The sequence below is a fragment of the Athene cunicularia genome (genome assembly GCF_003259725.1).
Source record: "Athene cunicularia isolate RWA chromosome 4 unlocalized genomic scaffold, athCun1 chr4_part2, whole genome shotgun sequence".
Classification (NCBI taxonomy): Eukaryota; Metazoa; Chordata; class Aves; order Strigiformes; family Strigidae; genus Athene; species Athene cunicularia.
The window spans coordinates 16,659,096-16,685,121 of record NW_020799099.1 but is presented as its reverse complement, the minus strand read 5'-3'; the positions used below and the strand labels follow the sequence as shown (position 1 = coordinate 16,685,121).

General features: G+C 39.4%; 1 protein-coding gene across 1 annotated transcript in view; it reads right to left on the bottom strand.

Moving 5' to 3' along the window:
• The window catches only part of DKK2 (dickkopf WNT signaling pathway inhibitor 2), a 43,997-nt gene extending 18,113 nt beyond the window's left edge, over positions 1 to 25,884 (bottom strand). The window contains exon 1 of the mRNA XM_026848166.1: positions 25,060 to 25,884. Coding sequence (XP_026703967.1) covers positions 25,060 to 25,317 — 258 coding nt within the window. The 5' untranslated portion in view covers positions 25,318 to 25,884. The remainder of the gene's footprint in view (positions 1 to 25,059) is intronic.
• Positions 25,885 to 26,026: the final 142 nt, after the last annotated feature.

Here is a 26,026-nt window from a genome sequence, read left to right as displayed (position 1 = left end):
TAGTTACATCGCAAGAAGGAAGAAAAGTAGACTAGGCTGACATGAATGAAAAGTACTTCAGCACAGAAAAGGAATGAAGTAACACTAGATGGCTTTCCTCAGTCATGAGGAGGGTATTTCCCAAGTCGATCAATTCCCTTTCACTTTCCTGCTCTTCTAATTCTCCAGGAGACAGGAGTACACAGAATGCTAAGCACTTGGACCAAGTGAGAAAGCACATTTCCTTGGCAAGGTGCCCTTTGCACTGTCTGCAGCACTGTGCTCTGACAAGCAATTGGGTTTGATTTCTCTCCACCTGCACTGAACCAACAGTTAAGTCAGTGATGATTATACACCTATTCTGCTGAAGGAGCTGCAAAAACTACTAGGCAACTATTTGCATATCCAAGTGTCTAAATTCACTTGAATGTTTGCACGTTTTGTGAAAACATGAAGAAAAAAAAAGCAGAAAATGTGCCCTTTCCCCCACGCCACTGAGTCCCAAACCTAGCACAATTCCCACTGGCTTCTGAAGTAGGAAAATCAGCCGATAATGTAACAAAGTATCACTGTTAAAATGTTAGAACATCTCCTAAATTTGGTGTATTTTCCTTGAAACCAAGTCAAAAGTTCATATGTGATAGGACCAAATGGCACTTTGCCTACTAAGAGGATCTCTCAACACTGAGGCACTGGGACACAGCCTTGCAGCTACTTGCTGCCTCATTAATTCAGGAATTTAGTTTCCTGGGGGTTATGCAAAATAGTCACAAAGAATACAGTGGGTAAGGGCTAAACATCTGGTTTTGCCATCATTTCCTAAGACAGTCTCTTGCCAGCCTTTCTACATGCGTAGGAAGGGAAGAGAGGAGACAGTACAAGACCTTTGTAGTTCTTTGCCACTACAACTTCACATTTTGACCCCTGTCCAGAGAAGTATGAGTAGAAATACCCCTCTCTGGAAATGCTGAAAAACATTTCCATTGCTATTGGTTTTCACTTCTATCAGTGGCATGGAAGCTATGAGCTTCTACTGGGTTAAAAAGTAGGCTATATGCTGTAGAGAGGCAAGCTTTGTCACTAAATGAAAAGCATACATTTTCATCAGTATAATTTAAAGGATCAGTCAAAATTCTTGGTTTGAGCATGTCAGGCTCTCTTGAGCTGCAACAACAGGGCATACAACTTAATACTTAGCTGAAGTTTTAGATAGCACAGCTGAAGTTTTAGATAGCACATAGTGTACATACAAAGATTTAATCTAATTTAACTATCTTCATGCAGGTTTATTCAACAGATGAGATTTTTTTTCTCAATTAAACCAATGCAATCATGCTGAAGCCTACATGTTGAATGTGTAAAAGAGCATTGGGATCACTGATATCAGTGTAGATACCAAGACAAGTCCCTCGATATGCTGTATCATACAAGTACCGCTCATCAGTTAGGCCTCTGTATACTTCAGAATATTACTTGAATGCACATTGTACAACTGCATTGCTATTTTCACGTTTTTCTAGAACATTCTAGAAGAACATAATCACTCTGCTCCAATACATCCCTCTCCAAATATTTTTTCATTTTTCCTCATGTTAACAAGATTTACTATGCTTGAAAATGAGATCTGGAAAAATGAAGGAAGAAGTACATGCAAATGCAGTTAGCCCACTTTGCTTTAAACAGAGGACGTCTACACACACACCCCTTTGCAATCCTTCACCTCACTATTTCTCTCCTGTATTTTTAAGTCCTCATTATAAAATTAAGTGAAGGGAAATTGAAGGCACTGACAAATACCAGCATTAGCAGCAGTGCAACAATAAAACTCAGCTGTTTGCAGAGTGATGGCCAGCAGGGACTCTGTGCTAGAAGCAAAATACAAATGCCTGGATCCTCCCCAGCACCCCTTCCAGGTGTTTATACAAACATTTCCGACCTTCTTTCCTAGTTTCTTTTCAGTATCAGCTGCTTCTTGCTCATGGATAAGCCACAGTTTTTTACGATATACCAAAAAACCCAAGTTAATAATCTTAAAGTCTTCAAGTCAAAGTACATCTGGTTTGGAAATGAGAGTCTGTCTTAGGCCCATCTTTCATGTAAATACACACACACATCTGAATGGAAAAATGCCAGCATGTCACAGATTTGCTGAGGAACGTGCAGTAGTACCCTTATCATTCTTATCGGGTGTAACTCAAGAAAGACTTTTGAAAAGTTCAAAACAAAAGCAGCAAACTGTTGTTTTAATGACTCCATTAGGCAGAACTCTGTTCATGACTCTCCCAGGTCATTGCTTTCATTAGCAAGCTACATGAATAACAGCAAAGCTATTTGTACAGTACTCGTTGCTCGGGTGCAGACTCCCACTCTGCCAGAGTGCTATCTTTTAGATGTTCAATCCAGCACTGCTGTTATCTGCTCTGTGAGAAAAAAAAAAAAAAAAAGATGCAAACAAATGGAAATTTTGTGGCTGGCCAACAAAGGGGCCTTCCCAGCCAAAATCAGAACAAAGGTTTTAATCTATTTAGGAAATCAAAAGGCTAAAAAGGCATGATCTTGCAATCTCTCCCTACTGCAAGTAGTCCTTGCTGTGATTTATAATCCCATGGCTTCACTGGGCTTCACAATAGATTTACTCATTAAAGATTTATAACATGACTAAAGATTTGAAGAGCAGATCATCAATATATAACAGCATAAAAATATTATTAAATATAAATTATATGTTAGTTGGAAGCATTCACTTTATTTTAGAGCAACTTGGACAAACCCTCAAAAAGAGGCATATTCAAACATTCTGGTTTGTTCAGAGAAAAGCTATGACTGTGTCAATTTTTCTGAAACACCACATCCACTCATCTATGCATAGAGTAATGTCATTATCTGACAAAAATCCATTTTGTACATCTGAAACGAAACTCTTTCAAAGCTTAAATAATTTGCTTTTGTAGACTAACCAAGTCTATAAATATTTAAGTCATTAGACACATTTTCAAATCTAAAAATAGTTTAAAAACCATTACTACATTTAGAAAAAGCAGCTGTAGAGCACTCCATAAATAATCTTCTGCTTCCTCTGAGCAAAACCTGTTCCAATTTCAGAGTTAAAACTCCAATTCTACAGAACAAACAAATGTGAGAGAATAAACCAGATTACTTTAGGATCCTAAGCCTTTCTCCATGGGTAATTATGGCTAAGACAGCACTCACCTTTAGGCTGCTTCATACAGCCACCAAACCTGCTCTAAAAAATTACCTGAGTACCTACAAAGTGTCCAGTACACACATGACCCCATCGATTCTGATGGGTTTACTGACTGAGGATTTTGCCCTAAATGAGAGAATACAGGAGCTCTGTACTTTGAATATCAGGCTGTTTGCAGCAAAATACAAAAGACACAAGTTTGTCGTCAAGCCCCAGCTGAGAAGGGTAGTGGGTCTCTACTATCTACTGTCAGCTCTAGCTTCAGGGCATAGTGTTTCTGCTTCACGGGCTGGATGCCGTCTCAAGGATCAAACAGGAAGTCTGGACCACAAGCCTTTTAGTTCTCCAGATTCTGCCTAAATTTTGTCTGAAAAAACGGGGGCCTACAATGACTGGTAAACTTTTACCACTGTTTGGGAGGAGTTAAACCTATCCATGTCACCCAGCAGGGCACCTGCCACCAAGGGAGCTCTGGATCTGCCCTAGAGCAGGGTGCCAGGAGACAAGGCTACACAGGCATGGGGCTTGCACTGGCAGGTGGCACTTCCCAAGCACACACACAGAGCAAACACTGCTAATAACACCTCACCTCCCAGAAGTGCAAACTGTATGTAAAGTACCGTGACACTTCATTTGCTGACTTTCAGTTAACTGTTGAATCTCATTTTCAAAATTCAGGAACTAACAAATTTCAGAAAACAAACGTTATTTCAAAATGCCCCCCCCCCCCACTTTTTACCAAAGAGTTTACAGGAAGCGGTACTACCAACAGTTTGATATGGACTCTCAGAGGAGAATCAATAAGCAGCACAAGCAGGAAAAAACATTCTTTTTTAAAAAAAAAAAATCTGTTTTTTGTTTTGTTTTGTTTTTTATAACAGCCTTGGGAATAATATATTGGCAAAAGGAAAAACAGCAACAAAAAGTGAAAGAAGCAGATATAAGTACCATTTAGAGACTAGTCTCCATCCATAACCAGCACTGGTGACTACCACAAGCCAGGCTATCACGGGTTCTACATGAACGCTACCATGTTCAGAATTTCAAGGGAGGGAGACATACGTATGCTTTCATGCTTGAAAAATGTACTGTCTACCTATACCTCATGCATATGCTGGAATCTATACAGAAATGCATTGACCATTTCATTTTTTAAATTCCCTCACTTACCTAGACACGTCACATGAATATATAGCAGAAATATAACATGGGACCATACTGGTGTATGGCAAATGATAACAGAATATAACAAATAACTAGATAAATTGCAAGTATCATTATAACAATGTTATATATGATTATATTTTTTATTCTACTGAGAGGCAGCAGATGCACCTTAGTTAGAGACAAGACCTGCATTGTTCTAAGCAAAGTAGAAATAGGAATTCCAGTGTAAATGCCAGAAGGGTTCAAATCTAGCTCTGTAGTGGATTTACAAAGAGCTGAATGAGGTCCAAAGTCTTTTAGGATATGTCAACAAATCAAATTGAAAGCACAGCTATTCCAACAAGGGATCTGTACGTACTTACATACTGCAATATTGGTATACCTGCCATGTCAGAATTGGGTTTAGTTAACGTAGTTAGGAAACTCTTCATTTAAGTTTTATTTGCTTCTCCCTTTTGAAAGCAGCTTACTATTTTCTTTTTTTCATTTATGGGCCACCAAATTACATGCGACCAAATGTACCTATTTAGTGAAAATGGGTTCCATTAGTATGTAATCTTATCCTTGCATTGTTTTCTTCTGAAGGAAAATAATGGAGAACAGGTGGTGATGCTTAGCATCAGGCTCCTGTTTCTAGAATTACAATCTACTGGGAGCCACCAGCAATCTCTGAAAGCTGTCATAAGTGCTCGGGAACTAGTATGATCCAGAGCACACTCAATACATTAAAGCGTCTTTTTGAAAATTTAAGTAGGTGTGACAGGAGAAACCTGGCTGAATGGTGCAGGGATTCTAACGTGTCCCTGAAAAGGGTCATGATTTCCTTCTGCATCCCACAATAAATAACTCAATCTGGCCTCCATTTTCACAGCAGAAATTAGACATTTAAAAAATTCAAATAGGTACCATATGACTATAAACCTTTCTGGTTTAGTGTTCAAATGCAGCCGCATTCATCTTGTTGGAAACTATGAGATTTGAATTCTCCTAGAAGAACTTTAAAAAGCTCTTGCTTTACACTTATTTATTCTTTTCTCAGTGCCACAAAACCGGCAGTGCTGATAACTATCTCCTTGATGTAGTTCAAAAACCTATTGATGTCACACCTCACAAATAGGTTTACCCAGTGAGTCACAACACCTTATGTCAAATGAACATTTCTTTGTTTTATCAATCTCATCCTTATTTTACCAAGTAGGAAGTTGTTTAGAAATATTTCTATATAACCAACAACAGTTTCCCAATGTGTTCTCGTGATGAACATGAGACAGAAATAACACCAGCTAATAGATCTATATAAGCAAACAAGCATTATAGCCATGTTTTAAAAGCTGACCCTGAAGCTAAGGAGTGGGACAAAGACAACACATTTATATGGCAGTTTCAACTGACATACAATTTTCAAAACCAGGCATGGAAGGCTGGATGATATCCCTGACTACTGTTCTGTGCTAGATATGCCCAGATACACACTTACGTGAGGAAACAGTTAATGCAGATTTATCTTGTGGCATTGTAATCCAGGAATGACAGGAATTAAAAGAAGATAAAGTTGCAGGGCCAGATTTTCTGTTGGTGGAAACTGGCAAACTCCCACTGGTGTCCACAGCAGCATGTGAAATTGCACCAAGTAGTTAGATTGGACTTCACATTCAAGATTTGTTGCATAGCTGTACGAGATCAATGTTACATTTATTATTGCTGTGGTTATTTCTGTTGGGAGACCTCAGTCAAAGGAAGGTGAAATCAGTTGACACTAGGCTACCCTCAACAGGCTTTGGGGCAGAGTGTATATATTTTAGCCATCTTCAGTCTCATCTGTGTTAGCTTTCCTCTAAAATAGGAGGCAGTGTGATGAGCTATAGAAATCATATACTGATTCAACAGTGCTCAGGAAATTCTTATACTGTTTCTGGTTTTCCTCAAAGTATTAATGCAGAGAGAATGCCCTGTTCTATGAGTCCCAAGTAAGTGTCTTTCTACTTAAAGACCTATGGCTGATCAGAAGAAAATTAAAAGGTGTCCATTGCTTTGAAGATACTACAGAAGGAACTCCACCTTAAAGAAGACGGACAAGCCCATCCCACAAAACTGAGAGAGACGGCATAAAGATAAAAGTATTAGGGGAAAGAGGATGGCAGATAATTTGCAGACAAAATGCACTGCCCTGTATTTGCCACAGTTGTTCATCCTTCTCAGTTTGTAAAATCTGGATCCAATTTTCAAATAAAAGATCACTTTGCTGAACATTTATTTTTCCTGTGGAATCACTTTACCAATGTTTGGTGAATAGGCTTTTTTCAACCTTGGAAGTTATTTATTTAGATTTTTATTCTCTTCAAAATGTTGGTGGAAAATGTTAGTTTGCTGGAAGGGCACCACATGCTTCTGGTCTGAAGACTGAGTGACTTCTGCCTAAAAAGCAAGTCAGCAAGTACAAATACAGGCAGGAGGTTAAATGATAGTTAAATATCTAAATGAATTACAGCCCCAGGTTCAAAAGTCTGGCAGATGAATTGAGTTCCAGTCTAACTCAGAGTCCTGGTAACTTAGATTTCTATGCACCCAAGAATTTACTAGACTGAACAATATAATATCACAAAGAGGTGGATGAATGAGCATGAAAACTGGGAAGGATGGAAAATGAATGCAGCAGCAACCTGCCGATTCAATAGCAAATGCAGGTTCCCAAAGCAAATACTTTTCCTATCTGCAATAAAAATTGTGAATACAGCACATCTCTTTCATTGAACGATTAAAAGGAAAAAAGCTGCTTTTTATTACAAGAATTTTTATAGGAAAATGGAGCAGTCCTGGTGAAGTCTTGAAGTTTCCATTACTTTTTTTTTCTGTTTCCTCTTAAAAACTGAAAGCACTCACTAAGTTCTGATGTTTCCAGGAATTCTGGAACCAGAATATTTTGTCCAAAAAATGGAGTTCCAAAAGTAGAAAATATGTTAGGTATACATCTTTTAAAAACAAATATTTCCAAGGCAAGTTTAGAAAAACTAGTGTTTAAAGGAATATTGATTTGACAGTATCATTTTCAACCTGTGTACTTCCTATTAAACTGCATGACATTTAACATCATTCTTTATTAATTTCAGCTGTGTCTGTCTTTTCTGAAAATACTTCCCGTTGTATAAATGTTTGGATTGGTCATCTATGTTATCTTTGTTCCTTAAAATATTATATATTTGTTTCAGAGAAGAGCATTGTTACATGATGGGAAAATTCAGACTTCATACAATGACAAGTTTTTGGAATCAATGCCTTAAAAAGTTAAATGTAACTGATGAGTGACTGCTTAAAATGATAGGCTTCCACTCACGGGTGAATCAAGAGGTCCCTTTACACTTTTGAATTAGAAGGTCATCTATTGAATATAGCGCTCAGAGCGATTTTCACTGTATTCAGTTTAATTTACACTCACATAACAGTAGACCATCCTGGGAAGATAATTCCACTCTTTCTCCAATACTTTCTGCACTTAGAACAGTTTGGATGACTTAGCTCTTCTATTGCAGTTTAACTTCTGCTTATGTACCCTTTAACACTAATACTACAATGCTTTGAAGGTAATACAACATTGAAGTTAAAATATTTCTTTTTACCTATGCAGGAAGTCTTGCTGATTCACAAGAAGACTTGGGCCTGGATAGATATCTCTGGGAAAAGGAGAGGTGGGATTCTTCTCCAAAACCAGGGAATTTTAGTGCCTACTTCTTATTTCAAATTCTGTGTCATAAAAACAATTTCTAAATTATCTTTTTTTTTTTTTTTTTACAAACCAAAAATCTGTATTGGTGTCACCAGTGCCTTTCTATCAGCAACAGTAATGCTGTGGCATCAAGAAGCAAGTTTTAAAAACCAATGGTTTTATTACCATGTCACACAGACCTGTATTGGCTTGGGTGCCTGACAGTGCATAGGCTAGACAGGACTTGGGAACATCTCCATTTATGAGCCCATCAATACAGAGGAGATAGACATCTAATCAAAAATAATGTAATACCAATTCTATTTTTTTCCCGAATGCATTTGTGCAATGTTGGTCCACACAGTCTAATTTTATAACTGTTCAACAACAATTTTTTGCTTTTAAATATACCATCTTGCAAAGGCATTATACCACTGCCTTGAGAGGAAGACACGAGGGAAGAATTTGGAGGTGTTGATTCATTTTTGAAAATGCTGAAATGAGAACTGACACAGCTGTAAGGCCAGGCTTTCTCTAGACATCCATATAAACGGTCTAATTTTCAAAAATGACTAAGCACCCAGTGCCTTCCAGCTACAACCTGTAAGTATTGCTGGAAGCTCAATTTGAAAAATCAGACTATGTACCTAAAACTGTAAAAGAGACCTGACAGCTCCACATTAGTTTGAAAAAACCAAAACCAACCAAACATTTGTGGCTCTTGTAAATACTACATCACATGCCCATTAAAACCAGTGTTCTCAGATAACAAATATGCTATATGCACAAAACCAGCAGAATGAACAAATACACACAATTAGTTGGGATTTTTTTCCAAGTAAAACCAGAGATTTTAACAAGCAGTCAAATTCAAGAGAGCAAGTTCCTTTCCATTTCTGCTTTAAAGAAGGAAGCAGACTGCACTTGGTCACATCTATCAAAGATCAAGTACTGCATCATCCACAAATGTGACAAAACTCATCACGTCAATTGATTACTCAATCACAGGATGTCACATCTTGCTCTCAAGTGCAGTGGAGATGCAGCAGCTCTGCCAAGCTCTTTATTGAACTCGGGTGTTTGGAATCCAGGTTTGAATGCCAAAGTATTTTAAACATATGTGTTGACCACGGCTCTTAATTGGTTTGCAGGTGGAGGAGGAGATTAAAGGAGGGGGGTTAATTTTTTTTTTACTATACTATTGATATCCATTAAGTCAGAGATGGTAACCAGAGACTGCAGCTAGGGGGAGCAGTAGAATAAACACAATATTTTGAGACTGCAAATTCCCATTTACGCCTGCTGTGGAGGGAGATCTGGTGAAAGCAGGGAAAGACACACACACCCCACACCCTGTCTCGCACCAGCACTTATGACACCATGACTTTTATTTAGGGTCCTTAAAATCTCTGGTCAAATAGATTTGAAAGATAAAGTAGGAGATTATTGTGTCATTTTACTGTAATCCTGAGTTGCTCTTTATCCTCAGCTGTTTGTATTTATTTGTAGGTGGAGCGAACAACCACGTACTTCCCTGGCATAAGAGCAGTTTCCATCAAAACTGTAGCAACTTTCAAAACGTTAGACTTTTCAAAGAGCTGTAAGGTTGTTGCAACAGCAGAAGTGATAAATATAATTTGCACTAGTAAAGCATTCTATTGATGCATCACTGAAACACAGAACGTATTTAAAGGAGAAAAAAATCTCACTTTTGTCTTCCAGAGTTGCGTACTTTGATCAGTTTAGAATATACTCCACCAAGAGGCAAGAGGAAGTATTGACTGCTTCTGCCATGAGCTCGTGACGAAGTGACACCTACTCCGCCGTCAGGTCCAAGTTTGCTGACCTTGCCTACAGCAAACTGTCTTCAAAGATAACTGTGCCTACAGAAGGGCTGCAAGGTCTGAGCAGAAAAATAGAAGGTGGATTCTGAAGGTAAATTTAAGTTAATTCACTAAGTTATACAGAGTTTACTGCAGAAGCTCACTACAAAATTACAGGATGTATTTATGAAGGTCCTATAAAGTATGAAGATACTCAGTCCTATGTATAATGATAATTTAGGAGGGAAGAATTTACTCGTGAGCAAAAAAACTTTAGGAAGTAACAAAGGAAAGCAAGAAGACCCCCTCCAAAACAAAAACCCTTCATTCTGAGTGATGTCTGACTTAAAAATCTGACCCTTTTTTGAAAGAATTTACTTCCATGAGTGACTAAATGGTAGCAAAATTTTTTGAGAACTCTCCTGACTTGTGCGTGCTACATACTTTGTAAATCTGTCCTAAGCCTCTTTGTCTATTTCTTCGTTTTTCCATTTCCTTTTCATTATAATCATGTTTTCCACTTGCCATGCAGTCTCTTTGGAGTATTTAACATTTTGCCTAGAAGTCTCCCTGGATAACGAACCCACACTGAAGTTTATGGGAGTATTCACACTGATGTCCACGGGCATTGGAAAGGATATGAAAATCAATGCTCACTGTCATAGACCCAAAGATCAAGTCCAGCAAAGAAGTTCATATTTGCCTAATATTTACATATGCATATCCTGAGGTAAGCAACACAAATTTGACATTGTACCACATATGTTTAAGTTTCCTGATAAACTGAGGTAGCAAGCTGGGTTATTTATGATACTGATAAATTATAAATTGATATTGATTTATTAAGTTAATAAATGTAATAAATTATTGACAAACTATACAAGTACATGAAAGTTGCCATAACAGAGCAAAGTGGTCAGGCTAGTGTCCTAGTTGCAAATACTCCATGGAGTAAAAGCATAGGCAAGTACGGAAGGATTTTTCACAGATGCATTCTCCAACCTTCAGCCAACAGCAGCTTAGACACATCTGAAGCTGAAAGTTTTACCACTGTGTTTAGTACCTACTGGTGCAATCTCTTGTCTCTGTGTCTGTCTCATCTCTTTGAGCAGTTCCATATGGCTCCCACAGCATCATGTGGCAATGAGCTATACAATATGAAATAGGTCCTAGCTGTCTGATAATTTCACACTGTTTGCTCTGGGTCCTTCTTCTAGGGTGAATACTTAGTGATTGCTCCCCACCCACCTTTTCCTCACTCTTCATTATGCTATATGCCATGGGCATCCCTTTTCCAAACTGGAGCACTGTGTCCTATTTAATTTCTCCTGAGTTAAAGCAGTTCTGCTGCTCTGATCATCCCTGCTGTGCTCCTCCCCATCTAATCCTGACTGCTTCTATAACCTTTTAACTGTTATTTAACACCATGAACTTTGAAATAGTGTAAAAATGCCCTTTGTTTTGTTCCTGGTATTCTGCTTGGTTTTTTGTTGGGTTGGTGTTGTTTTTTTTTTTTAATATTTAATTTTTGTCTCTCTCTGCTGCTGCTTTCACCATTAACAGATAGCTAAAGTGACTCTAATTTAGAAGTTACCACACTATGTGCCTAACTGCCATCACATTATGCCATGTACATTTCTTTATACCTATAGAAAAGGAACTTTACCTGTGGGTTTTATTTCTCAGATGCTCACTATACTGACATCTACTGCAACTCTTTGTGGTCCATTTAAGTTCCTACAGTTCTGAATACATTTCATTAAAATCTTCTGTGCCTCACTAATCCTCCATTTTCCAGACAATTTACCAATAAGTTGAAGAGCATTAGTCTCTAAAATATCTGTGTGAAACATTGCTTATAGCCTCCCCACATTGTGAAAGCTGGCCATTTAGTCCTGCTTATTTTTTCATCTACTGATCAGTTAGTAGTTATTCAAATCAGTTATAAAATGCATTATCCCTTAGCAATTCAGTTTCTTTACAGTTTTTGTACTTGAGCTATAGCTCCACTCACACAAGTATTTGAAGAGCAGCAGTAAATTACTTGCCAGAAATGGTGTTGTTTGATTTTGATCTGTCAAATCAAAACTGGTATGAGAGTGCTATTTTGAAACATGAATCTTATCTTTATAAATGTATTTAAGGCTAACTATTAAGGCAGTGTTTTGTAAGGTAGTCTGGAAGGAATAGGGAAGCCTCAGCCTCGCACATGTTATCAGGACAGCAGAGCATTTTGAGTTTTTGTGTTCTGGAAAATACTCAGGTGAAACATACTGTGAAAATGAATTTTAGAAGAAGCAAACATTCACAAAATGTCTTCTAGCAGCTACTGTTTACATTAATTTCCTGCCAATAGGGTCATTTAGGACAGAAGGGGATCAAAAGTAAAAACAGTGTGATATTTTACTAACAAGTGGTCAAAGCATAAGAGCACAAAGACTTCCAGTGAAGTCAACAGCAGCAGAAGCAGCCAAGCTCCCTGTCCTGCAGTAACACAGACAGCGCAGGAACCATGTTCATGGCTGGTCTTGTCTGCTCATGCTGTTTCTGCAGCATGGGTCACCCTGGCTGAAATTCAGCCCTGTGCCACCAAAGCAGCCCTTGTTCAAACCCTCCAGCTGGTATCTCACAGAAATTGGTCTGCTCTTTTGTCAAGGAGTAAAACTCAAATTTAAAGTGCTACATCACAAAAGTCTTGCACTAAAAAACCAAACCAAACCCCAAACAAACCAAACACAACCACCTCAAACAAAAAAATGACACACACATAGACTCTACAACTTGAGAGCAGAATACTGACCAACAGCCAGAAGGAGCACTGGAGGTCAAACCAGGGAAAGAGGAAATCAAATCCAGAAACTGAGTGTCAGTCTCTGTTGTGCAATCTGTTTTCACAGAATCAGCTAAATCTGAATTAGTGAATTCCACTTCAGCTTTTGCTCCTACCACTGCTATATCCATGGTATCTGGGAAATGACTTAGATGCATCTCTGGAGAACATCATGGGCCTGGTTCTTCCAAAAGGCCAAAGCCAGTGTGTTCATGTGTCAGATACATGTGCCTGGGTAGTTGTCCCAGCTGCACAACACGTCATGTGTCAGCTGCTTTACATAGGGTGGGTCAGGAAGAGGTTCATTAAAGAGAAACACTACAGCTCTGCTTGCAACATCTCTGCATCCTTGTCCAGTTTTACACCCCCCAAAAAATGACACTGCTTTAAGGAAAGGGTTACTCTGGATGGAGATCAAAACCCATACAGAAAGACCAGAGGAAACACGTTTGTTACACTAGATACAGATCTGTTACTGATCTTTCATATTATTATTTCATCACTGAGGGAACAGAGTAAATTATTCTGATTACCTTTTTCTGTAATAATAACAAATTATTCTGACGACCAAATTCAGACTTTCTTACATAGGTGATAAAAGGCAAGAGAGCTCCTTGTCCCTGAGCATGCTTTGCTGTGAGGGAGTCTTGGCCAGATGATTTCCTCCAAGCTGAATTTCTCCCTTGTGTGAAAAATGTCACGATCCTGCTCCCTTAAAGCATGGCAAACCTGATTCTCCTGAAAACATTCAGGGAGTTAGGTACATAGATACCCCTCAGATTCTTCCTATTTATAAACAGGGCCTGACCTTTGAGATGGCTTTCTGCACAGAAATGCATGGCAGCTCTTGAATAAGATGGGCAATGAGACAGCACTTTTTTCAGAGTAAGGAGCTGAAGTGTGGCATTTCTGGGCAGCTTGAATTTGTGTCTGTAAGTCACATTTTTTTGGCAATATCTGCTGGGAAACAGTGCTGGAGGGGAGTGAGTTACATCACTTCTTTGGGTACTGAATTGTGACCACCATTTCAGGCATTCCCCTCAGTGGACCTGAAAGCTCTTCCTGAACAAATGAAGATACCAACACGTAGATGTCATGGAAGATAACAAGTTTTCTCTCATTCTCCCCATCCCTGACCCTTCTGTTCTGACCCTTTAGCTGTAAACCAGACTTCAGTCCCACCAAATTCAAGAGTGACAATTGCACCCCAGACCTAGAACTCAAGTACTACTATCATACTTTTTGGTACAATGTATTCACTAGCTTCTATTCATCTAAAAGCTTTAAAACAGAGTTAAGACAGTGCTATCCTACTCTTGATCTGTTTGTTCCTATCAGAGGGGTTTTTTGTAGATTACTCACTGAGACAAGAGCCTAAAAAGGGATACCCCCTCCAGTGTCAAATGGTGTCTCAGCTAGCTGGGTCTGTCTGTGGTACACGCCTGTTCAGAAAAAAATGAAAGATTTTCAGTGTTAATCCCTGTTACACAGACAATCTGCAGCCCATTTGCTATTCTTTTTTGGCTTTATTTTTAACAGGGCCTTAAAACATATTTTTCCTTAAAACGACAACATTTTTTTCTGCCCTCTTTGTTCGTGGGGCTTTGTGTGCTCATAAACAGTTTAAGCGTTCCCTTCACACCTGCGGTGCACATGTGTGCTGCAATAAAGACTCTCTTATCTATCCTTCACTGATAAGAGGGACAGTGTTTAAGAAAAGGCATCATCCTTGCAACTGCAATGAACAAAACCAAATCCAAATCCCAAACCTACAGCAGTGACAGTAAGATCAGCAGGCCTGGGGAGAGAGGGAACCTGACCCAGAAAGCTCATTAGAAATCTGCTTTCCCAGGGACTGCTCAGTGTCTCCAGTTTTGCTGTTCGGTATTTAAACCATCCGTAACCTGAGTTCATTAAAGTGCACCGATAACAAACATTGCATTTCAAATTAACATCTTCTGCCTATCAGGCATCTCCATGCATGAAGGTCTTTAAACATTTTATAAATGTTTTATAATAAAGGCACCCAAAATTCCTGTCAAGCACAGGGCCAAAGCAAGCAGAGAAAAGCTAAACATGAAACTTTGACTTTCAAACTCATTCTTCCAATCACCCGATAACTGTCCCTGTTCAGTGCTCCAACCCATTGTTTCTTCTACACTCCCAGTGAAATCCAAAGATTAAAAAAGCTCTTGCATTTTAATAATATTAATAATAATAATAATAATAATGCATTTTAATTTATGATTTATCTCTGTCTACCACTGTTGTTTATCTAATACTTAAACCAGGACTTTCATATGCATATAGACAAACACATAGGCTAAGAAAGTCTGAGTTGCTAGCTCTGAAATCCTTGGAAAATTCTGCACTATCTAGCACATTTTATATATTTGTGCAATACCAAAACTTAGAACCTCCTATTTCTCATGTAATAAAAGATGGATCTCTTTCCCATTCTAATCACTTCTCTAGATAAATGAAGGGACAGTCTTCCTTATCCTCCCTGCTGGCTCTGAAGTTGGAGCAGAGAGGCTGAGGGGAAGGCAAGCAAACCTGTGACTCCTTTCCAGCTGGCAAACCCTGCTCAGAGACACAAGGAAGCAGCCTGTAGCATCCCAAAGTTTTGCTCCATCCTTCCTTGACCTCCCTGGACTCCGTGTTGCTTATTTGAAAAATTGTGCTAAAAATTATTCCCAATTAGCATAATCTGAGCTATGCTAAAACTATGCTGCTATTCAAAACCAACTTGCTCAGAAAATACCCCCTGGAGACTTGTTTACACAGCGGGGAGCGGATCAGCATGCATTAGACTGCAGTGCCGTGACTTCTCTTTTCGGCTGCCTCATACTGGTTATACTCTGCTTGCACTGACATCACTGACGGGGCCCCAGCCCCGGTGCCAAGGTCTCATTGGAAGGAAAACCCGAAGTTGGCCTAACCACAGGACAGTTTGGGATCAGCAAGACTTTCTCAGCCTCTTTTATCTTAAACACTGGTACAAAGTCTGACAGAAATTTCTCTCCACAGAGAAAACCTTAATCTTCTGGTTAGACCATACCACACACTACAATTTGATACTTAATAAATTGTCGTGAAGCTATAATACAAGCATTCACTTGGTCACTTATCCTTTTAGCAATAAAAAACAATTGGGACTTAAGTTCAGTTGCAATTTGTTGCAGCTGCTGTGGCAAAGACCCCCTCAGAAAGTAATTTCCAAAGGATTCTTCTTGTTAAAAAGCCATTTCCTTGGCGAGGAGTGGGATGTCTGGAAGATAGCAACAGGGACAAAACCAAGCACGTGAGTTTACAAGCATTCCTGAAGTGCATTTAAAAAACACCGTATTTATTCAAACAATTATGAAATCACTTTATGCAGCTAAGCAGTTTATCCCCCTCTACCAAAATATAAAGTAGACTTTTAAGCCTAACTTTTGATAGGCAGCTTTCCTCAGTACCCCTAGGATGACACATGAGGCAGCATCAACACTTGGCTCCACCCTGGAGATGTGGAGAGAGGATGGCAATCTCCTGGTTTCCCAGTCCTTCCACAGCTCCCAGGATTTCCAGTCTTCAGTTCTGACCCACATCCCACCAGAGGAGTGGGTTGAACAACTTGGTTATGAATAGTATACATTGCAAATTTAGCTTTGTTGGCAGTAACAGGAACTGAGAAGGTCTGGAAAAACAACTTCCAGTCTTGCTGGGCAATCCTATAGGGTTCAGCGCACACATTATGGCATGTGGTTGGTTATGTGGGTAAGATGGTATCATTATTACTACCTGAGAGGATGACAAACTGAAATTTATGAATGACAAGTCCGGTAAAACCTTCAGGCTATGCTAAATACACAAAACAGTCTTCACATTTACTTGATGGCTCCTGTCATCCCAGAGAGTTAATGAGATAATCTCCCTGCAAAGAGAAGACTAATGACACCAAGCTGTTTATCTCTGTAAATACTCATGAATTTATCATCAAATCACATAACACACCAGTCCATACCACCTTCTCTAACCTGCCAAATGGTCACCCTGTTTCCTGATGCAAACACAGGAGAGCAGCAAGCTTTTTCTTCCCTTCTGCTTCTTCCATTATTATTACCCCTTCATGTTACCATATGGTCTCTCTCTATGTGAAAGCTGTATGTTAACTATTTAATTACAATTTGTAATTCTTTCTTTGGTAAAGAATGCCGTTGTCCTGTCTACCTCTAAAAGAGGAAATGGCCATTTGATATCTCTCTCCTTCCCTCCCACGTGAAGAATGACAGGGGAGGTGATGTTTGAAAAAGAAAGTAAGTATCCACCCAGTACTCCTAACAAAGAAGAGAAATAGGAGACTCACAGCTCAGTGTCTGTGTTCTGGACAACCTAATGACCCACAATGCAGAGAGAAACACAGACTTTTCTTTATTAAAACAGAAAACAGTATCCCGTCTCCCAGGAAATCCACAAAGCACTGGATGGGAGGCAGGCTCTGCACTCCAATTTTCAGGCCAAAAGGGAAGAAACAAAGAAATATGGCAAGTCCTGCAGTCTGTACTAGCCCTGCCAGGTCAGGCCAACGGAAGCCTCATTTGGCCATTTTTCACTCAGCTGCTACTGAAGACACACTGCAGAGACAAACTGTCTGCCAAGCCTGAGGCTCCTTAACACCATCTCTTACTTGCAGGTCTGTGTCATATTGGACAGTGGTTTTTCTCTTTTTAAACCCATGTTCTATAAAAACTCACCCTGAACAGAGGCTGTATGAACATACCCACGGTAAAGAAACCAGGGAAAGATCTCGAGCACACCAGTATATCTAGCTGTAAGAGCAGGTGGCAGGTGAAGTCTTCCTTAGAACTTGCAGCATTAGGAAACCCAAAATCTAGTTCCAGTAGTGACTTCAGAAAACCGTCTAAGCTATTTGAGATGGGACCTCAGCCCCAATTAAACACAGGACCTAGATTTCTATGACTTTTGAGTTGATAAAAGTACTCGACACTGGCCATCCAGAGCATTGTGGTTGTACTTCATGAAATACTAGTTTTGCTGTAAAAAACCCACAAATCCAAACACTAAAAGGAGGGCAGAAAGTCATATGAAAGCAAAAAGGTTAAATACAAAATGGTAACAAATCAGTCAGTACTTTTTTTTTTTTTTTTTTATTACAGTCTAAATCATTCTGATACTTCTGAAAATTAATTGAACTAAATTAACACAAACTAGATTAGTTAGGCTTAGCAATTTGCATTTGTTAGTGGTTTTACAAACAGTTCTCTCTCCCAATTCCAGAGACCTTGTTTTACAGAGAAATGTCCAGCTTTAGTACCTTTGCGGGCTGTCAAGAAGAGGTGCACCATTTTCTGTAGGAATACATAGCAAGAGAAACAATTCTGGAAACAACCCTGCTCTGTGCAAAAGCAAAAATAAAGGAGCTTTTCCCCCATCAGATGCATGTTCTAGGTAAGAAGGAGATTCCAAGAATGAAAGTTTTCTGCTGCAACATATTCTGTTTGCAATTCCTTTTAAGAGATCTCTACTTCAGGCATTTCAGACTTGCAGGAAAGAGATCACACTGACAGCAACTCACTGCTTCACTCGACACAAGCTGCCAAAACGTGTAGAACTGAACCCTGTCCTTCACCGGACCCATAAATAGGCTTTTAAAACCATGCACAGCCTGGTTCACACTTACATGACTCACAGAGAATGAGGCAGAGGGCTGCAGAATGAAGCAACACCTCATTCCCAAGCACGTGCAGAACAGTCCACCTTCACTTACTGCTAAAAATGCTAAACCAGTACCATTTGCACTACATATGTGCAACATGCATGTCTCCAAGATTCATTACTGTGCATATGAAAATTCAATCATATCAAAGCTTAGTTTTAAGAAAGTCCCAAGGGGCTGAACCACGTGCTTATGCTCTTTGAGAGGGGAAAAAACCCCCAACTCTTAAACTTTTTTTTTTTCTAGCATTGCCCCCATCTTTCCATTAATAAGAACAAAATAGTTGCTAAATTAGTGAACTCCACATTCCCACCGTGTGTTTATATGCATTAATTTTCATAATTCAAGTTCTGTTTGTGTGAACACAAATGTATAAGTCATACATGGATTTAGGGCCAATCCCAATAAAATTGTAACTAAGATGAACAAAACATTATTTTATTTGAAAACTGCTATGCTTTGGTCATTTAGTATAACCATATGCATCCTTCATGCCATCTCTCTCTCTAACACTACTTTCTGTAGCTCATTCTAGAGCAAAGGATTCAGCAACAAGCTTGGAAGTATCACATATTCACCTATTTGCACATTCCTTGGCAGTTTGAAAATTGCTTCGTGTTCATGAAATTTTCTATTAAAATATATCTGCTCTTTAATCAAAAAGCGAAAAATTATACTGAAGAAAAGTGACAGTTTGGGGACACGCATGGTCCTTGCACACCCTATACTTGATCAAAAAAGAAGAAATTAATGTTTATGTTCTCTAATGAAAATAAAGAGTATTGCAAGCAAAATAAATTTTTAAAAAGTATCAAACCAAACATTCTGATCTTCTTGGCTTTTGTATGGGCCTTTCACATCCATGGATATGAAGCTCACAGAAGCTGGTTTCAACCTAAAGGTACTAGAAACACAGCCCAGAACATAACACTGAAAGACAAGGATTTCCAAAGAATTATCCTGAGTTCTCTAAAGATATGCAAAAAATCAAAATACAGTTGGAGTTTTACTGATGCAGGAAAGGCAGAGAGGTGGCTTCTGTTTTTCTTCCCCATTTCTGTAGTGTCGTACAAACTTCAACTCCTCAAATCTGTCATAAATATCTAATGGCTGCAACGCCAACATTGACACAAAGTTCCCCAGCATGACGGCAGGACATGGTGACAAGCCACATGTCCTGCTGGTTCATTGCACCCTGACTCTTGCCAGCCATGACCAGTGTGTGCGTGTGGGGGCAGCATGAGCTTGGCAGGAACTTCAGCAAGCCCAAGCAGGAAGGGAGGTCCCCGCTTTGAAGGCGTTCTCCCAATTAACATTTTTACATACGTATAAAACTTGTTTGGGTAAATTTTTAAAAGGTCTCAGATACACAAAACCTGAAGAGGAAAGCAATGCTCAAAAACAAAACAAAACAAAAAACCCAAACCAAAAAAAACAGAAGCAGGAGCTTTATGGGACTCCTCCTTTGCAGAGTTAAATTCCTCCTAAACAATATTTCTAGGGTGAGGCATTTGTAAGTACAACTGTAAAAGGACCAAAGGCTCAACTGACAAACTATGAGATATGAAGTGCTTGCAAGATACATCTGGTGTCGAGATAATTAAAATCAAAATTAAACATATGCTATATTTGCATCTGCAAAACATCAGTTAATCAAACATAATGAGTTAATCAGACTCATTCTTCTGAGGGCAAAATGTAATCATGCTTCATCATCTTTTCTATTGTCCTCAGACTGACAGACTTTCCAGTCAGAAACTAACTCTTCCTAAGTATTAGCACACCCAATTTCACATGAGGGTCCTCGAAGTTTTCTACGCATTGTTGCAACATTAATAGGAAATAGTTGTAATAAAGCCACTTTATAGGAGCTTTTGCTCTATATTAAGAAGTCAAATGCTAATAACAAATTGAAGGGGACACCAAGCATGACCCGGGAAGGAGATAATACTCTGCATCCCATTTCTGCAATCAAGAGACAAGCCACTCGGCTATTTAGCAAGACTGCTGCCAGTAAACCAGTATGTCTCCCAGATTCCTAACAGCAAACAGCAAGAGCAACGAATACATTCTCTGGTGACCTCTGCAGATTTAGCAATTCTGTATTTATTTTTTCATAAAAAAAAAAAAAAAAAAAAAAAAAAAAAGGCAGCTGTTGCTGGATGTAATTTCTAGGTATTGTAATTAATTTATTTTTAATTCAATGGAGCAATAATTTATACTGTCTTGGTTGCTAGCTATTCACGATATTGTGGTTACATTTTTGGTGTCCCTGGTACATTTTATTGTAACATTCTCAGGGCACTGCAGTCAATTACTACATCTCATGCTGTTTTACTTGCTACAAAGCGTCATCCAAGCATTTTCTAGCAAGTCCTTTTGCATAACTACGTCTTGTTCAAGAAACACATGTATGCCCATGCGCTGATAGGTATGAGACCAGTGTCAATTTAGCCATTTGGATTAATGCCTTTTTGGTTTGGCTTCTGTGGCTTCCTGGCCACAAGCCTCTTAGCTTAAGCTGTGATATAGCTTAAAAACAAACACATTTTAAAAAGAATACAAAGGCTTATCTGATAGCTGCCTATTGTGCCTCTGCAATGTTAAAACTTGTCCCAGCTTTTCACTCCCCTGCCCCTTTTCCAGACTTCATTATCTCTTATTCAGCCCCACAGTTGTGCCGGTTCCCTCTCTTGGCTGTCTCAGTTCTTCCCTTCGTTGCTGCTGCTCCCGTCGTGCGCATGGGGGAAGTGGGTGGGACAGTCCCAGCGGGAAGCACAAACCCAACCAGCTATGCAGCAGCAAAGGGAATGAGACACACATCTTGCTGGAGAAAGAGCCGAAACAATGGCTTATGGCCAGGACTTGGAAAGGGCAGAAGATAATAGCGCCCACGGATTAAAGGAAAATGGCTGGAAATAAGTTTGGTAGGTCTCAGTCTACCAGATCATTAAAGACAGTTGAGTGCAAAGGAATGCAAAACCGAGCACTGATGGAGGGGACAAGCCACAGAGAAAAGAGGGGACTGTAACCCAGAGGCAAGTGGTCAAAAAAATTGTAAAGTGGATTAAAGAGGCAACGGAGTCATAATCCAGGAATCTATGGAACGACTATGGCTTCCAATCACAGCTACAATACATGGGATTTTCCCTTTTGAGTTGCATCTCTACAGTTGAGCGAGAGCACTCACATGGGAGAGCTTGCCCTAACGCAGTGGAAGCTATAGCTGACATGCAGAAAAATTAATCTACTGTCATTGCTAATCTGGCCTTTTTCATATATGACTCTATTCATTGTATTTATTTAGAGAGATGATATATCCAGAACAATTTCCCCAAGAGGCTACAGTATTGAGGTGTTAGCTGTTCTCTAAATCAATATTTTTGGCCCCCCAAAAGTAACCTAGTCTAACATGCACTGTACGGTCCTGTTTCTGAGCATATTTTTCCCTTGTGCAAATGCTGCAGGTACTTTCCAATTCTCTGTGAAATTCGGAAAAACTGAAGAGTTTGCAGAAAGGGGAAAACAGTAGTCAGTGAAGAACAGTGAAGACAGTGAAATCTCACTGATTTAGCACATCAGTGCTTCTCATTCTCTGCTGATCCAAGGCAGTAAAGGTAATAGGAATAGAAAATAAATAATATTCCTCAGAAAGACATAAAAAAATAAGTCTTACTAAAATCCACAATTGCCCTGCCAGTCCCTCCAGCAAGCTGGATCAGCTTGCTTTGCTCATGTGAATATTTTCATTAATTTGAACTGGAACTTTGCCTGACAGAGGAGCACTAGATCTTCCCTTTCTGGGCAAAAGCACGGTAACTACCAGCTGAAATACATCAACACTCTAGATAAGCCATGAACTATTGTGTCTGTTGATTTAATGCTGATAAAGAGTCCCAAGTTATTTGTTCCTAGTCCTGAGAATTAACATAATTGAAAATGTTATATTAACATATTAGAGAAACATTCTGAAAGTGTGTTAGTCTACCAAGTAAACAAGCAAATAGGTTGCTGGCTGATGGTCCTTCCATCAGTTTTTGAGAGAGTCCTCTGACTCCCACTTCATGCATCTGCAGAGAGTTAAATGCATGGTCCAGAGCTGTCACAACAGCAAAATTCTATTAATTTTCCTTTAAGTTGCATATTCTTGGTCCTTACTAAAACTATATCCTAGTTGTAAACAAGACCATGTAAACTCACCATTTAAAGTTACCAAGATATAAAAGATACCTCTACTTTTGAGACATTATAAATTTCACCAATGTTAACAGGTTCTTTTAGAAAGAAAAGCATTAGGCCTGTTCTTTTAGCAAATAACATGCAAAACTTCAGCACAAAGTCCCATAAACTAAACAAATCAAGTAGTAACCTAATAAGAGAGTACTTAGAAAAATTATGAAAGTGTCATATCTTAATTGATTGACATGTGTGACACCACTGTTAAAACATGCAGCTGGAAGTATCACCAAAGATACTTTTTTTCTTTTCTTCTTTTTGTTGCAATTCTATGTTAATTGTGTTGCTTCAGGCGGATGACCGAAAGTATCATCTACAATTACGAGTAGCAAATCTGAGTCCTTATCACAGACAACTTCTGCATGAGACCACGCAGTAGCTGGGGATGGAGTCCCAGGGAAAGAGGGCAAAATCAGCACCGACAGCCCTTGACAGGAGGTCAGGCTTTGCTCCCTGGGAGCCATAGTCACTGATTCTCCAGTGGTCGGTCTTTGTGCTACGAACAGGATATCATAAAGTGAATGACACCTTTTCTACCATTACAGATACTTACAGTGCTGTCTCTGACTTGATGAGTACCTTGTGAGTTCATGCCAGTAACTAGAAGTTCCCAGCAAACAATCTGTGTTGGCAAGTAAGTGGCAAAACTTGCAAATGCAACGGGTGGGCAGTGCAACTTGTTTTTGAGGAACTGGGTGAATTATAATCAGTCATTCTCCACATTGTGTTGAATACACACTGAAGTGCTAAGGATGTTGTACATAAAAGTGTACAACTTTTACAGGAAGGGAAAAGTGGCAAGAATTCCCTCAAAGACAAAAATTATATATCATGTTTGGGGATGTACAGCACAGCCCCACAAGTACTCATGCTGAAACTCATGAGACTGAGATAATACTCAGTGGGAAAATAGGTCCTATATGTTGACTTTTTGTCAATACACAGAAAACAAAAGAAAACTCAAGAAGAATGTATAAAAATGTGTATCGTGCTCCTGTATTTCCTCAAGGTGATTTAACATAATAATTATTACAATGTGCACTAGGAAAGAGCACAGTACTTTAGTAATATGAAACTTCAGCACAGCATCTGTTACTAAACTTTGCTCAGAGGTAAGGAGAGGCTACCAAATTCTGGGTAAATTATAAAACAATTGAGTGGCTAGGGAAAGAAAGCTTCGAGGAGTTTGAAAATGAATTTCTCACAAACAAAAACCAAAACTACCATCACTGTTATTACTCCTGCACACAAACCCAAATGATAACATTCAATTATTAGGAAGCTGATGTGAAACACTTTAGAAAATTCAGTGGATTGCTAGAATTTGCAGCTTCTCTGCTGCTTTAAGGAAAATGTAGGCAAGATACAGACCCTTCAGGCATTGAGTATTTTGCCTTTTTAGTGATGAATGTTGGCAGCTCCCTTGCTGCTACACTGTTTGTTCCTTATGAAAAGCAGCTGTATTTGGAGATATTAATAATACCCAAAAAATGTAAAATCTGTATTTTCTGAAGAAGTCTACCTCCTTCAACATCACAAGGCACAACATTCTTAGCATCCAAGTTGAGACTTGATAGGGAAGTAGAGGACTGATGGCTTAAACTGCTGTTTTATAGTTTACTGCAAAGATAGTTGAATGAAGATAATTTTCTATCAGACTTCCAAGTTAACAAGCAGGGTAGAGAGGAAAGAAGACTGCACAAACAAGTCAGGATCTTTTTTTCATAAAGTTTCTATAAGCTTTTCTTTCTTCCTTACACTCAAACTTCATATTCAGGGCTGTCACTCCCTGCTTATCTCAACGGGACATTACCAGACAAAACTTCCACAACCACTGGAGTGCATTCTAGACAAGAATCTAGAATTTATTTTCTGTTATATTAAGCAAATGAATGTGCCTTAAACTATACCACTGGGACAGCATGCTTTTTTATTCTCACCATGGAGAAAGATATTGGAGATCAACTTGCTGGGTGTAATTTTTAAAATCAAGTTTGCTTCACCAGTGTAAACACAGTTTTCACTTCATGCCCCAATTTTTCTCACCTCTTCAAAGTCAATTCATTTAGTGTCTGAGACTTAACAAGAAACATCTTCCTTTACTTCTAGCAGCCCTTTGAAGGAGTGAAAGAAAGAACTGCTGAAGATGATATTTTTTTAGATTACTCTTTCTTCCATCAGTTATTAATTCTACAGAGAAAAATGAAAGGTTTAAAACCTTCCAAATCCTACTTGCACAGTCCTTAACACAAATTATGAGCTGATATTGTCCCAGACAACCCAATGAAGTATATTAATTAATTTAACACAGTAAAGCTTTGAAAACGATGTGAGGGGAAGGCTAGCAAATATTTGCATATAGCACACAGACAGACAGACACTCAAGCAATGTCCTACCTCTCCTTGCCGGTGATAGTGCTTGGGAGGTTTTCCCATCTGCTCTAGAATTTTGCCCTTCTTACTGCTAGCAAGCGTCAGTCCCTGGTGGATGCCTGCAGATCTGTTGGTTGCCTGAGTTGGAGCCTCCCCCATCAGGGTGGACTTGATGGAGTTCACCTTGGAGCTGGAGCTGTCTAGCTGGGAGCTCTCCACGATCAGGACCGCGGCTAGTAAGAGGAGACAGCAGGAGCACTTATTCCACATCAGCACGATCATCTCCCCTCCCCCCAAAAGGATTATCTTTTTTTTTTTTTTTTTTTTAATTTTTTTTTAAGGCAAAGAAAACAAAAGAGAGGAACAAAAAAAAAAAAAAAAAAAGTTTTTAAAAATATCTCCCAAAGTTGTTAACAGAGCAATGGATTTCAATGCCACACATTCAAGGAACTGCTGTCCTGAGAGACTTGGGAGAAAAATAATTAAAAGAAGAATCCCCTAGGAAAAAAAAGTGTCAGGTCTATAGGCACTGAGCAACTATCGGGTCTGTGAAGTGATGCCTTTTCCTCCAGGTCCTCGAGAAGTCCAGGCAATTCTTTGGTAACTGAGAGCAATAAGCTCCGAGGCAACTGCAGCCAGGGCAGCTCCCCACCAATGCAGGCACCAGCACACGTTTGCTTAAGCTTCAGGGGAAGAGTGAGCGAGTTACTTCCCCCCACTCCTCCTCTCTTGCTGCACAAGCCAGCGGAGAGGAAACTCAAACCAGATCCAATCCAAGCAGCACCGGCAAAAGCTGGGCTTAGTTTTCTTTCGCTCTCTCTCCCCCTCTTTACTTTTTATTCCCCTCCTCCTTTTTCTGTCTTTTGCCACAGCCTCTGCAGCCAGCAGGAGTGAAAGCGCCCCGTCTCCTCCTCCTCCTCCTCCCTCCTCCTCCTCCTCCAGCCCGGCCGGTGCGGGGCGAGGGGCTCTGGGCATCCGGGGCAGGGAGCGC